Source organism: Chrysoperla carnea, chromosome 3 (assembly GCF_905475395.1).
Source record: "Chrysoperla carnea chromosome 3, inChrCarn1.1, whole genome shotgun sequence".
Taxonomy (NCBI): Eukaryota; Metazoa; Arthropoda; class Insecta; order Neuroptera; family Chrysopidae; genus Chrysoperla; species Chrysoperla carnea.
Genome location: NC_058339.1, coordinates 80,948,777 through 80,963,020, shown reverse-complemented (window position 1 = coordinate 80,963,020; position 14,244 = coordinate 80,948,777). Strand labels below are relative to the sequence as shown.

Sequence of the window (14,244 nt, the reverse complement as noted above, 5' to 3'; positions counted from 1 at the left end):
TTTTTAATTTGTACAATAGCTTACAACTGATTGATTTTTGCTTTTATTTCATTTTAATAAGAAGATAATCGACTCTTCGACACTGTAGATTTTGGTCTGACACTCAACTACATTTTGAAATTTATAGTGTCCGACTTAAGCCAGAATTTACGAATTTACCGGGAAAATTTTTACAGAAAACATTGAAAATCTGATTGGTGTAAAAACTTTTTGTAATTTTTATTTCTTACAAAAACCAAACATGATGGTGAATATTGAATTATATGTAGGGTTGCCACCTCCAAGCTCCGGGAACTCGAGAAATATACCAGAAAGTCGGAAGATAGTGAAATTTATCTAATTATATGACCGAATTTTAACATTGTTCGATATTTTTGAATTTTTGTGTATCCAGTTTTTCCATAATTCAATATTTAAATAAATATTCTTTAAGTAATTTAAAATAAAAGCTTTTTTTTACTGAACTCGGGAGAATTTATGCTGATATCGGGAATCGGGAGAGATTACACGATTTCAGGAGTTCGATCAAATTTGGAGAGGTGGCAATCCTAAATGTCATACTAAATGAATTGTCATACTGAATTATGTATCATATTTTAAAAGTAAAATGTTTCATTATCGAAATAGAAAAGAGGGGGGCGATTTTAAATAATTTACGAGCGGTAAATTCCTAAATCAATTTTAATTTCGGGCTCATAAATTAAAAAAGGCAGCTCTCTCAATATTGATCTGCTCGGATTTGTCTTCCTAAAAACAACGTCCACATAATAAAAAGGTAGCTTATTACCTATTAAGAAAATATGCTTATCGTTAGATTTAAGCATTTGGGTATTTAGTTACTGATAAATTTACTCATTAATATTTTAATATTTGGTTTCACATTGACATTAGGTATAGTGTTAATGTCATTTCAACTTGTAAATTGGCTCCAATATATATACATAATATATACAGGGTGTCTAGCTTAGTTGGCAACATATGGAAAACTTTTTATAATTTAAAGTATGGATTTTAAAATAACCTAAATTAAAAGAAGTATATACAGGGTTTTCTGTTATTGAAAATTCTACCAGTAAGCTCTTTACCAAATTTCTATCTGAGGCCTGATTCGGGTGATGTGACTATGGGAAAATAGAAAGATTTATGAATTCACAGACCTATCAAATTCATTAAATTAGTAGGTGTTACTTTAGAAAAATTGAAGGGACTATCATAAAACAATGATTGATTGTAAATTGATTTAACTGGGTAGTGAATACTAAAAAAATATTCTGTTGTCATTATTTATCAAGGAAACAAAAAATAATTCACCAATACAGAGACAGTTAGATGTGGGAGGTGTCAAATTATATATTAATATAGGTACATGGGGGGCGGAGGATTAAATTGTGTAATACTTAACACAAAATCTTAAACATTGTATCACTTTACAAGTCAACACACCACATACATACTTTGGTTTGCCTCGGAGTATGTGTATCTCTATACCTTAAGCATATATTTGGTGAAACGGACCATAGTCTATGATCCGTTTCACCAAATATATGCTTCAGGTATGTGAAATTCGCACGAAAGGTTGTGTACAACACTAAATTTACAAAGAAACGTAGTATAAGTTTTTATGGGTTAGTTTTTATTTTATTTTACTTTATGGGTTATTAAACTGATTTTTCAATGCATATTTTCCATTTTCCAAATTTTCCCTGAGATGTATTTGATCCTATTGCTTGTATTATTCTTGAATAAATCATAAAATATTCTCACACAATTTTTAATTAAAAACTCAAAAATTAAACTTAAACAAAAAATAAAATAATCGCAAAAAGAAATTAAAATAAATAATTATAATTTGTTTTGAATAAATAGAAAACATATAATTTTCATCATAAATAAAGGAAAAGTAATAAAATAGAAATAATAATATAATAATAATTATAATTAAAATTATCATAGAAATAAAATTCATATAGTTTTTATAGTTTTTTTGAAAAAAAATACAAGAATTTTATTTATTATATTTTAAATTATTAATATAATACAATATGTGGTAGAGAAGTATACGATTTTGAAAACGATGTAATACAAAAATCTATTCATTTAACATGCTTTTATTTGCTTCATACGTATGTTAGTATATAACGAAAATTTTGACCCCTTTCAAAATGCCGGATTAACTCGAAATTTGGAATACTTATCAAGGACCGATAGCAATACAATAATTTAATTGATTATCCTGATCTATCTGATTATCTGGATAAACGATTTTCATATCTGAAAATATATAGAGGTATTTGCACTCGCACCATATTTATCCTGAATTTTTAATAAATAAAGAATAGTCTATAAAACTAAAAAACAAAAAATAAATAATAGTTAAAAAAACTAGGAAACACGCTTTTGTAATTAGCTGAGCTAAAAGGTGGAAAATAATTTCAAAAAAACCTTTTTATCGTAAAAAAGCGTGGAGTGCTTTTTAAGATATTTTATAATGACTTTTCTTTTACCGATATCTGTCTATAAAATATTTAAAATAATTGATATTTAGCTTCCCACGCTTTTTTTGATTTTTTAGAATTTATATAAATTATTTTTTACCTTTTAGTTCAGCTAGTTACAAAAGGGTGTTTCTTAATTTTTTTTAAATATAAAAATATTTATAAAATCAAAAAGCATTAAAAAAAATTACATAAATTGTATTTTCAGAAATAAAATAATGTTAAGCTTCTATAATTGATTTCAGATTGATTCAATTATTTTTAACTCAAATGTACAATTATAGTAGAACAATATTGTATAAAATAAAAGAAATTAATTCTTTTTTAGTACCCATGATTGTGTGTGACTATAAGTATGTCACAATATTATAAAAGATGTCAATTGCCTATTAAAATATAATAAAGATTATATTTTTAACTTTATGATTTAAAAATTTTAATAATTCTAATTTTTTATTTTACTTCCGTACAATAAAGAAAAATAGATATTATGATTTCTTTTGACAGGTGACAGATTTTAAGAGTGAAAGCTACGTACTAAGTTTAAAAATAATAAGTTTAAGTTTTCTTAAAAAGTATAGTCTAATTGTATTTTAAACCACATTCTGTTTATACCATATTTAAGTTTTAAAAATAATTTAAATATTGAGGAGGTAAAGTTTGAAAAGATGCTCACTTGTTATAGGTTATAATGTAAGTGAGAAAAAAACACTTACATTATAACCTAAAAGTGAGAAAAAACTCTTATCCACCTGGAGAAATCACGTTGTCTATAAGAGAAGAGAAGAAACTTAAGTAGGGTTTTTAATGTTATGATCACGTATACTCTATGATACTGTCCTCCAGAGTGAACTGGAAAATTTCAAGCACCTTCTTATTAGTTCTCACGCGATTTTTCTAGGAAATTTTCTTGTTATTAAAAATTTAACTGTTTAAATCTTTGTATCAAAAGTTGTAGACAAAACTTGCAACGGCTATGTGAAAATGTTAGTTAAGGGTATAAGTAATATAGTAAAAACCAATTAAATTCGAGGCTTTGGAAATGGTGAAATGGGGGTTGATTTTAGGGGTTATAACCGTTTTTTTGCGATTTAGTGCGAAAAATGAACTCTTTGCGAAAAATGTTCTGCAGATAAGTTGTAGATAATAAAAAATTGAAAAACTTTTGTATGAGACTTCATACATTTTCAACATAACCTAAAATTTCATGAAAAAATCGCAAAAAACGATTTTTCGAGTACGAATATCTGTGAACACGATAACTTAAAAACGAAAAGAGACATTAATCTTGGATAGGACCCATCGTAGGACCCCTCTGGTAAACCGTTAGAAATAGAACAAAAGTTTAAATGTAAAAAAAAACAGAAAAAACGTTACTTAAAAAAATAAAGAACTTTTGTTAAAAATATTTTTTCTTAAATATCATTGTTTACGCGTGAGGGCGCAAATTAGGTCAGAATCGTCAGAAAACACTGCGTCTACTCATACCGTTTTTTCTTCTTAAGAAATCACTGTCCCGCGTAAGGACTATGTATGATCGGTGGGGTGTTCCTAAGTAGTGATTTGAAGGTAAAATTTCTTTTAAAAAAATATTATTATTTTTGTATTAATTAAGTTTTTTTTTTGGTCTTATAATTACCGCTATTGTTTTCAGATTAAACACACACAAAAAATATGTAAGTTTTATTATATACACTTTTATATGAAAAGGTGATAAAATAAAATAAAAATTTCTGGTAATTATAATGAATATGTGTAATAATGTTCTTAATTACTGGTGACCTTAATTTCATTGAATTACAAAAAAATCTTTATCAAATTATGAATTTTTTTTTTAATAAATCTATTGATTTTATTTCAATATGAATTTTAGAGAAATGAAAATCATGGGAATTCATTGGAATTTTTAATGCTTCGATTGTAAATTGTGGTGTAAAATATAGTTAAAACAAGTGAAAACTAACAATTGACTGAGTTAATAGTTGAAATACTATGTATAGACAGTGTTGATTGCTCTATAACATTACACATATTCCTATACATGTCACACACACATCACTGATATTCCTATATAATACATTCTATACAGTTTGCGCTTAATTTGCGCCCTCACGGGTAAACAGTGACTTTAACGATAAAATGTTTCAAACAAAAGTGAGAGAAGAGAGTTGTTTTTTTTGATAAAGAACATTTTTTACATTTAAACTTTTGTTCTATCTCTAACGGTTTACAAGATGGGTAGGACCCAATATTCAATTGACCTATGTGGCTCATTTATGAACTGGACCTCACTTTTTACGTCTTGAGCACGCTGTAAAAATTTCAGCTTGATATATTTTTCGTTTTTGAGTTATCGAGTTGACAGACGGACGGACAACCGAAAATGGACTAATTTAGAACACCTATATCAAAATTTTTTTGGTAGCATCAATATTTTTAAGCGCTACAAGCTTGGGACTAAATTTAATATACCTTGGTTTAAAATAAAATTTGGAAGTATCAAACATCAGAAACTTCTTCTTTATGCTTATAGCCCGAGTTACGCCGAGTAATCACGAATACTTTGGAATGCTTTAAGTAGTTTTTGTAAGGTAGTACGAGCGCCAAGGCAAGTTTAGACTTGTGGTTGAAATTATTTGTACTTTATTTTGAACTTTGATGATGAATTTTGTTATAACTTCATTAACGTAAACGAAAATAAGAATAAAATTTTTTTATATGTACCTTGGTTTTCGAAATATCGAAAGCCAAATAATTTAACAAAATTTTCAAGTTTTTATGTTTTGATAATTACTTTAGATATCGAAAAATTTTATTCTTGCTTTTCGTCTTATATTGTCAAGTTATAACATAATTCATTATCAAAATTGAATATATATATTTTTTTAAATTTGTGTTCTCACTACCGTGCTCATACATCCTTAATTAGTGGGGCACAAAGGGGTTTTTTTTTGTTTTCAATAATTTTTTCCCTGGCGCTAGTACATTCTTAATAATATCTGATTTTGCTTTTCATTAGTCATTTTTTGTAAACAAAAATAATTGGTATATTTTCCTAACATTTTGAACTTTATCGATTCATAATCTTCAAAATCTTTAAAATAGAATAATAAAGTGAAAAATAAAGGAAACTCATTTGCTGTGAAGGACCGTGTAATAACGAGTTATGCCGAGTAACAGTGAACTCTCGAAGTAGTTATTAAATAATAATAAAAAGAGAATGATTATATTAATTTTTGTCACTTAACACATATATAATATAATAATATCATATAATAAATGATAATTTGCAATGTATTTATATGCTCATTGGATATTTGGGATGTCATTATTATATGATGTATATGTTTTTACTCCAAATAATTTACCTAGTGAAGTTAGTTATAGTTTAAATATGACATTTAAGAAAGTATATCTTTACGTAAATTAAATTTATCATAATATGCTATTAATAAGGTTAGTTAGATAGTATTGGGTGTCCATCATCATGCTATATAGTCAACTCAATATACTAGGCCATTTAAACGATTTTTCTAGTATTACAGTTCAGAGAGATTTTTTTGATAGATTCATTACTGTCTTAAGAGTTCATCTTATGATTTTGCTCTATCTGCGTCTTTTTTTGGGGGAATACGAAATCAATGTGAAGAATGATTACCAGAGGGCATTTGGTCAATTTTAGATTCACATTTAGCAAGCCATAATCGATAATCCGGTCGTAAAACTTGATTAAATGAATAGGAGATCCCTTGATTTCCTCTTGTCAATTCTGATGAATCAATTCGCATATTCTACCTTTAACCGCTATTTGCGGGCTTATGCAAATCAGGACGTTGTTGTGCTTTTTAAAAAATAATATGAGTCATCATCTCACATTAATGTATTTGTTTTCCGATTAAAGTCTGCAAAGATAAATTGCTGATTTACTGGACTTCAAACAGCAGAGGAACAAGCGCGTAAGAGTGGTCTCATTTGAAATAATAGCTGTTAAAATTTGCTTAATAATACAATGAATAAGCCGGAAAAAAGTGTCGGTAGTGCAAACGTTGAGAAACAGCACCGATTTTAATGAAACTTTTTTAATGAGTTTATAAGATCCCAAGGAACATTTAGCCAACTTAACCTAGTCATAAGGGAGCATATAGCCAATATGGCACGATTTTTAGAATACATGATCCGAACTCGTGTAATCTGACATCGGATTTGTGATCAGCGACTAAAAATGCATACTTGATAAAAATTTTAAACTAAAATAAGCATTTCAAAAAAATTTTGGGCTACACATGAATCCTATTGAGGCTCTTTATCCCAATATATTAGGTTCAGTTAGCTGAATTTTCCTTGGAATCCTATAAACACGTTATAAAAAGCTCCATTAAAATCGGTGCTGTTTTCCAACTTTTTCAATGCATCTTGGCTTATTAATAATTTTTAGAATTTTTGTTCATTTATTCTTTTGATCCATAAGACACCTTCACTTTTAATTGAGTCTATTGCATTTCAATACCCGCTCTTATTTCCTTGAAAAGTGAATTGAAAGTTTTTCTAAGTGTCACACAGTAAAAAGGAGAAAACTCAGTTATTGATAATATTGTTAAGTGGAAATCGATTTATTTTCGTCAAAAATTGTACGAAAGTTGGTAACGTTTTTATGCATATTTATTTCTTTTTGAGTTTAGGAAGGGATGAGGTACGTCTTGCGAGATGCGTGATAGTAAAACAACCTAATTTTTATCTGGTCAATTATAAATACATCCTTTAATTATAAAACAAAACCATATTAAAATTACAACCATAATTAATGATCTGATTTATTTATTAGAATGTTGCGGATTTAGGGGGCGTCCATTAATAACGTGAGGCATTTTTAAGGATTATTTGCAGCCTCCTCCTCCTTGGAGAAATGTCGTAAGATTTTTGTCAACCCCCTCCTGCCTTCCCCAATCTCACGTGAGATTTTTCAAAACTTATACTTTGGGTATATAAGTATTGGATTTATTTAAAAAAATAACACAATTTGCTCAATTACTTTTATTTAAGACTAGCAAGACTAGTATTTGCGAATATTGCTGTAATCTTAAACTGCAGTGATAAAATGATTCAAGATACGTTTTTTACTTTCATTCAACTTTAAGTTAATTTTCACGCAGCTTTACAAAATTTTCTTCCAAAAAAAAATTACGTGATATTTGCTAAGACCTCCTTCTCCCCGAAGTGAAATTTAGTAAGATCGCCCCCCTCCCTCTCTTAAATACCTGACGTAATTAATGGATGAACCCTTAGCAGCGACAAAACTATAAGTCAATAATAATTTATCACATTACGTAAAAATTATTTTTTGAGGGCTTATAGAGGGAGTTTGAACCTTCCAAAATCCGTTCGTTGGGAGGACATTCCGTACTATTTACATGTGATAGATATAAAATAATTTCATAGTGTATTAGCTATGTAATACTAACACAACACAACAAAACACAACATATTGTCATAATTCGCAAATACATTAGTTACTAAACCAAGTAAAATGATAACGCTTAGTAGCTTAGCATAGCCATATAGCTAGAGCTCTCAGCTTGCTAGGCAATGCTAATGTGTAAAAATGAGTGTCACATAATCCATTATTATTTATTATAAAGTGTGCTATACTCATTAATGTCACGATCACAACATATAATTTATTTATATAGAAGTTATTTTTTTATAATTAAGTAATAAAATGCGGAAAAAAAGGTGTAAAACTATTGACATAATATACTAAGATCATATAGAAAGTGACCTATTAGTAGATAGAAGTTGGAAATAGACCTGTTCTGTCTTTTAGAATTGAAATTCGTTTTATATCAGGTATTTTCACAAATAGAATTGATTCTAAGTTGATAAATAAAAACAAAAAGTTTAAAATTTGTTTTTTTCAAAATATATATTCAGGCAACGAGAAAAATTCTCACTTCACAAAATAGAAAAGTGAAGTTGGTTTTTGAAATTTTTTAGAAATACGCAAAAAACGTTTACAACTCCTAGTTAAACAAAGAGGAAATATCGACTAAAGACGTCATTTCGCGGTATCGCCATATAAATTACATATACAAATATGTTTTTTCAAAATAGAGACAGACAATAATCTTTGAATGTTCATAACTTCTTCATTTTTTAATCAATTTTAATTTAAATTTCAAATTTTGTTATGGTATCAAGTCTACTCTTACAATTTTAGGGTAATGTGGCAAGTTCGACATCAGAAAAGTACCGTATTACAATTTGAGCGCAAATTTTCGCGATTATAATAAGTATTAATTTTATTTCTTAAAACAAAGTGATAGTGCTGACGATACTTTAACTTTGGGCCCGCGGCCACGGGCCCGCGCCTCTAAAGGGGCTCCTTGAAGAGTACAAATGCGATTTTTAGTTTTTTGTTGATTACGAGACTTTTTGTATTGGTTATGTATAGGACGATTGTTTTAATTGTCATGCTATCTTTTCTGAAAACACTTTGATGAAAAGATGGTAATTTCTTATTGAAAATGGAGAGAATTATTTCAGTATAAATGTTTTTTAAAAAACTGTCGTTAATTACGTACTTAAGTGAAAGAATTGTAAGAAGCTTCGAAGAAATTGTGGCATGTTTTTATACATTTTTTCTCTTCATTTTTTGTCTCAATCGATTGACAATGAAGCATTTTGCGCTGGTGAGTATATTTATACATAATATTTAGAAGACGTTTCAGATTAACTACTTCAAAAATTGTTATAGTTCAGAACTAGCTTCAGATATGATTTAATGAATATAAAAACGCGTCAGGAAATGTTGAACACTTGTAGATCCAAAACTTTTCTTCTTGCAGTAATTTCATACAAATAATAACTGCTTGTTATTTATTTCCAACTATTCCTATCACAATAGCAAGCGCAGAAAAATCTTTTTCAAAATTTAATATTGATAAAAAATTATTTGAGAATTACTAAGGGACAAGAAAGGTTGAGTGAGTTCTTTGACCACTACTTCTATTGTAAACGAAGAAGCAAAAAATCCACACTATTAAAATCTTGTCCAAGTTCTCCTAATCTTAGCAAATATGAAAGTTCGCAAAAAGTGTTTCAGTAATCCTTAAGCTATAACGTCTTTTAAATGTATAAAAATCGAAAAAAATATGTGTTGCATGAATAAATAAATTTCAGTGCAAAATAATATTAAATTTTTTTCTTTATTTTAAATTGAAACGGGGTTCAATATAGGAGAGGGGCCCATTTTTCTCGATGGAACACTGAATTTGAATAAAAGAATGGGTTTGTTATAAGACGCTTGGGGCAATCATGGCATGGCTACGTTTTTTTAAAAACATTCAAAGAAATGACACATTTACAACTTGATTGATTTGATATTGGCTTATCGTACTTTGTGATATAATGTATGATGAGTCATTTAGCGAAATTCGTGTCAATGGACTGAAACATTTCCGATTTCGTCTAATAAAAAATGCAATAAATAAACAATATCTTTTAAATTTAATTTATGAATTAAAAACGACGTGTGAAAAAGTGAATTTAAAAAAAAGATTTATTTTTTAAGTTAATTTTTTAATTATTTACAAAAATTATCTCTATATATATCCACTTACACTGAAAAACATAAACAAACAAGACAAAATACTTGGTTTTGTGTATAAAATATTTTTTAATGTAATACTTTTGACATTTTGGGGGCAAAACATCTAGGTCACTGATTCTTTTTTTAAATATATAAAATAACCTACAAGAATTTCTTCTCAGCTGTGTAGTGTGTATATTCTTCACACAGTCAAGAAGAAGATGAACTAAGCAGTGTTCTTCTGTCTTATACTGCGTCTAAATATTATGATTGACATAACCATTTACCTTTAAGGTTTTTGCTTTCAACCAGACCGCGACTCAAAAATTATTATTATACTAGCGTATTACAATTTAGTGTCGTGTACAACGTTTGGAAACGTAACCTTTAGGGGACAAACTAATAACTTCTGACTAACAGATAATCGCTTTAATTAAAATTGCCAACCATTTTTTAATTATTGGAAGGAAAATCATAGTCACATGCTTGAAAAATTTATATTTCTTATCTATAAGTCTAATCTGTAGACGATTAACGATTTCCGAGCACCAAGGCAATTTTAAAGAAAAAGCTTGATTTTTTTATATGAAGTAAAAATCGAATATTGTACTTTCCTTTCAGTAATTGAAAATTTTCCTTTTAATAATTGCAAACTTTTTGCGATTGCAAATTTTTTGCTAATATCTCGATTTTTCGCTTTCATCAAGCAAGCCTTGGTGATTAGAATCATATTAATTATTGAAAAAAATTACCAAAAACATTAATTCTATAATAAAATAAAAATTTGATTTTAGACTTACCACAAAATGGAATACCCTCTGGCACCCACACACCATTTCCCTGACAAACACGTCGTGATGGACCTAGTAATTCAAAACCACGTTCACACACATACGTTGCCACTGTGCCAGGACCTAAACTATCATCGGAGAATATCACATCTGAATGTGCTGGTCTGCCAGGATAGCCACAACCAATTTCTTGGTTATCATCAATCGGATCTTCTTCGATTTTGATACCTAGAAAAAAAGGAAAAAAAAAAGACAATTAATATAGAGAATTTCTTAAAGAAAAAAATTGCTCATGTTCCTTGGCTTTTGATGGCTTTTAATAATATTATAACACATTTTGATAGGCGTATAATAAATTTTAACATCAGTTTTTAGACGATATTCAAATATGTCGTTACATGCAAAATGATCCCTAATTTGTGTGTAAAATTATAATACGTAAAATGGTTACCCATCATGTAACGGGTCTTGAACAGTTAATATGTTATGTGAACTGTTTGGTAAAAAATGCAATGGGATCATTTTACCTACTATTTTTATAAGGTCGGTCAAAACGATCCCTTTTGAGAAATATTGAATAGTTCTAAATATTTGAACAGATCAAAAGAAATTGACATGCCAATATTGTAACATTTGAATAAAGAACCCAAAAATATTTCGACGTTGTATATACATCTGCCGAATAGTTTGGCTTTAAATTACATTTTTCTTAGGGGGGTCATTATAGGCCACCTTCCCCTGCTCTAACAAAATTATAGAAAAAAAACCAACCAGATTTAATATTGATTATTCTCAAACTTTTACAGTATATATTCATTTCGCCTATAGCCTTGATTTCATGAAAAGTTTTCAGTAAATACTTACTCTATATTAATTTTAAAACAATAGGCTAATTAATCTGAATACTTGATTATAGGTACTACATATTAGAGTTAATAAGAATAATTTATATGCAACCCACATAACACATAATAAAAGTGTATGCTTATATTATTATAAAGTAAGTTTAACACGATCCAAATTAATAATATAATATGGTTACATCCATAATAAATGATTAGTTATGGATTGGATATAATGATTTCACATATAAGTATTATATGTACGTGATATAATGATTTCAAATTGATTTGCAAATCAATCACGATTTCAAAAAAAAAAAACCAAAAACAATAAAGATAAAAATAACATAATATGTAATTCTTTAAGAACAAAATATAATATGGAAATTTGTACTAAATGCATAGACTTTATGCTAAATTATAAAGTAAAGTGTACATTTTTCTTTTAATTTTTAGATTATTTTAATTTCACGTATGCCACCTGTAAGTAAATAATAGGTATATATGTTTACTAAATTTTCTTTATGATTTCAGGTGATGACGTTATTGTCCACTATTCCCTTAGACTGTTACATATAAAACTATAATTTGCTAAAAGGAAATAGGAGACAATCTTTGAATGTTTATAACTTCTTCGTTTTTTAATCAATTTTAATTTCACTTTCAAATTTTGTCATGGTATCAAGTCTAGTTCTACATTTTTATGCGTAATATGGCAAATTTGACATCGGGCAACTACCATACAGTAAAAAAAAAATGGTAGCGGCATAGTCTTAGCAAATTTTCTATAGTAGAAGAATAATAACTATAATGGTATCGTAATATTGGATTATTCGAAGAAATGGATAAAAAAATATAAAAAATCAATGTTTATTTGATTCACTAATACTGACTACATTTCACTAATACTGACTATTTTCACCATCATTACTCCAACCAACAGTTACATTTTCTGTCAAAATATTTGCCAAAAAGATGTAAAAATATCATTAAACAGTACAGGAAATGATATAATCCAGCTACAAAATTTAAATGTGTAATTAACAGACTTTTTCGGTAATTAGATATTTGTTAATTAACTAATTATGAAATAGGGAAACATTAATGCATCAATGTGTAGTTATGAAGGATTCTTCTAAAAATTTCGAAGTAAAATTATCAAATTCTACATACTTAATGATCAGGAATACTTTTTACCATTTCTGATTTCAAAGTCCAAAATAATCTCCTAAAGAATAAGAATGAATCTATTTCATTCTGTGCCTTAAAATATCCATTTTCAGATTTTTTATAACATGGTTGGAGTATTAAAGTATTGCCGTAATTTTTACAACTTTAGAGATATTTAGTTCATGCAATATTTAGACCGTCAGCCTACGAATTGAATTGGATGCGAGGCTATAAACTGAAATTTTTTTAACCTATGTTTAGGAGAATTAATAAAGACAACCTTCTTTAGTTAAGAAAATTGAGATTTTTTTGTGATTATCGTTTTTTGACGATCTTCTTTTGTCTACCGTTTATAAAAAAAATATTTCAATCAACTCTTTAAGGTATTTCGATACAGTAAATTGAAATGATACCAAAGATTTGAAATTTTATTTATCAAATAATCATGCTTTTTTTATACGTCTTGTGTGAAAAATTCATGTCGATTCTCTGTACAGTTTACGAGAAATTAACTATCAAAGTCGGTGTTTTTACCAAAAAATGCTTTTCATTTTTATACACAGTTTTTAATTTTGATATAATTTTACAGCTTAAAACTTAAAAGGAAATTTTAAAGCTTAAAGCATAAAAGGATAAAATATTGATAAAAGTTTTTTATGGAAACAGTAAAAAATTTAAAAAGACTAATAATCAACTTTTGTTACGCCTTTTTCATATATCACCATGTAAAAAAGGCCGTTTTTAATAGTTTATTTATCGTAAACTGTACAGAGAATCGACTAGAAATTTATACAGAACTCGTATTAAATACTCATGAATTGACACACAAAATTTCAGTTTCTTTGGTAACACTTTCGTTTTGGTATCGAAACACCTTAATCAAAAGACTTTACCAAAGGATTGCAGGAATTAGGGAAGGCATATTTGACAAAAAAAGTTATTCCCGATAATAATATTTAAAAAAAATCTTGTCCGAGGAAAGTGTAACGAATGGCAGGCGGAGCAACAAAAAAATGAAAGTGGATCGTTTGAAAATAGCACAAAAACATTATTTAGTTCCCACTCATCGCGCTATGTTAACCTACATAAACGTCTTTTTTATATACATATTTTTTTTAGTTCCTCCAAACATAAACATCCAAGTGCATTGACATAGGTTCGTCACTACTTACCTATAAGGTAAGTATAATATAATATAAAATACACTTGTTGGTATTTCGTGGTAGGTTTGGTCATGACTAACACACACACGATGAGCATTTGACCTTGGCTTTGATTTGGTTGACCCGTTTAATATATTTTTTATTTTTATTTTTAAGTCATTTTTTATTTCTTCTTTTGTATTTTATCAAATTATTTAT

General features: G+C 28.0%; 1 protein-coding gene across 1 annotated transcript in view; it reads right to left on the bottom strand.

The window, feature by feature from the left end:
* The window catches only part of LOC123296295 (sushi, von Willebrand factor type A, EGF and pentraxin domain-containing protein 1), a 35,377-nt gene extending 24,051 nt beyond the window's left edge, over positions 1–11,326 (bottom strand). Inside the window, exons 1-2 of the mRNA XM_044877756.1 lie at positions 11,323–11,326; positions 10,881–11,099 (exon numbers count right to left, since the gene is read on the bottom strand). Of these exons, the coding sequence (XP_044733691.1) occupies positions 10,881–11,099; positions 11,323–11,326 (223 nt within the window). The remainder of the gene's footprint in view (positions 1–10,880; positions 11,100–11,322) is intronic.
* Positions 11,327–14,244: the final 2,918 nt, after the last annotated feature.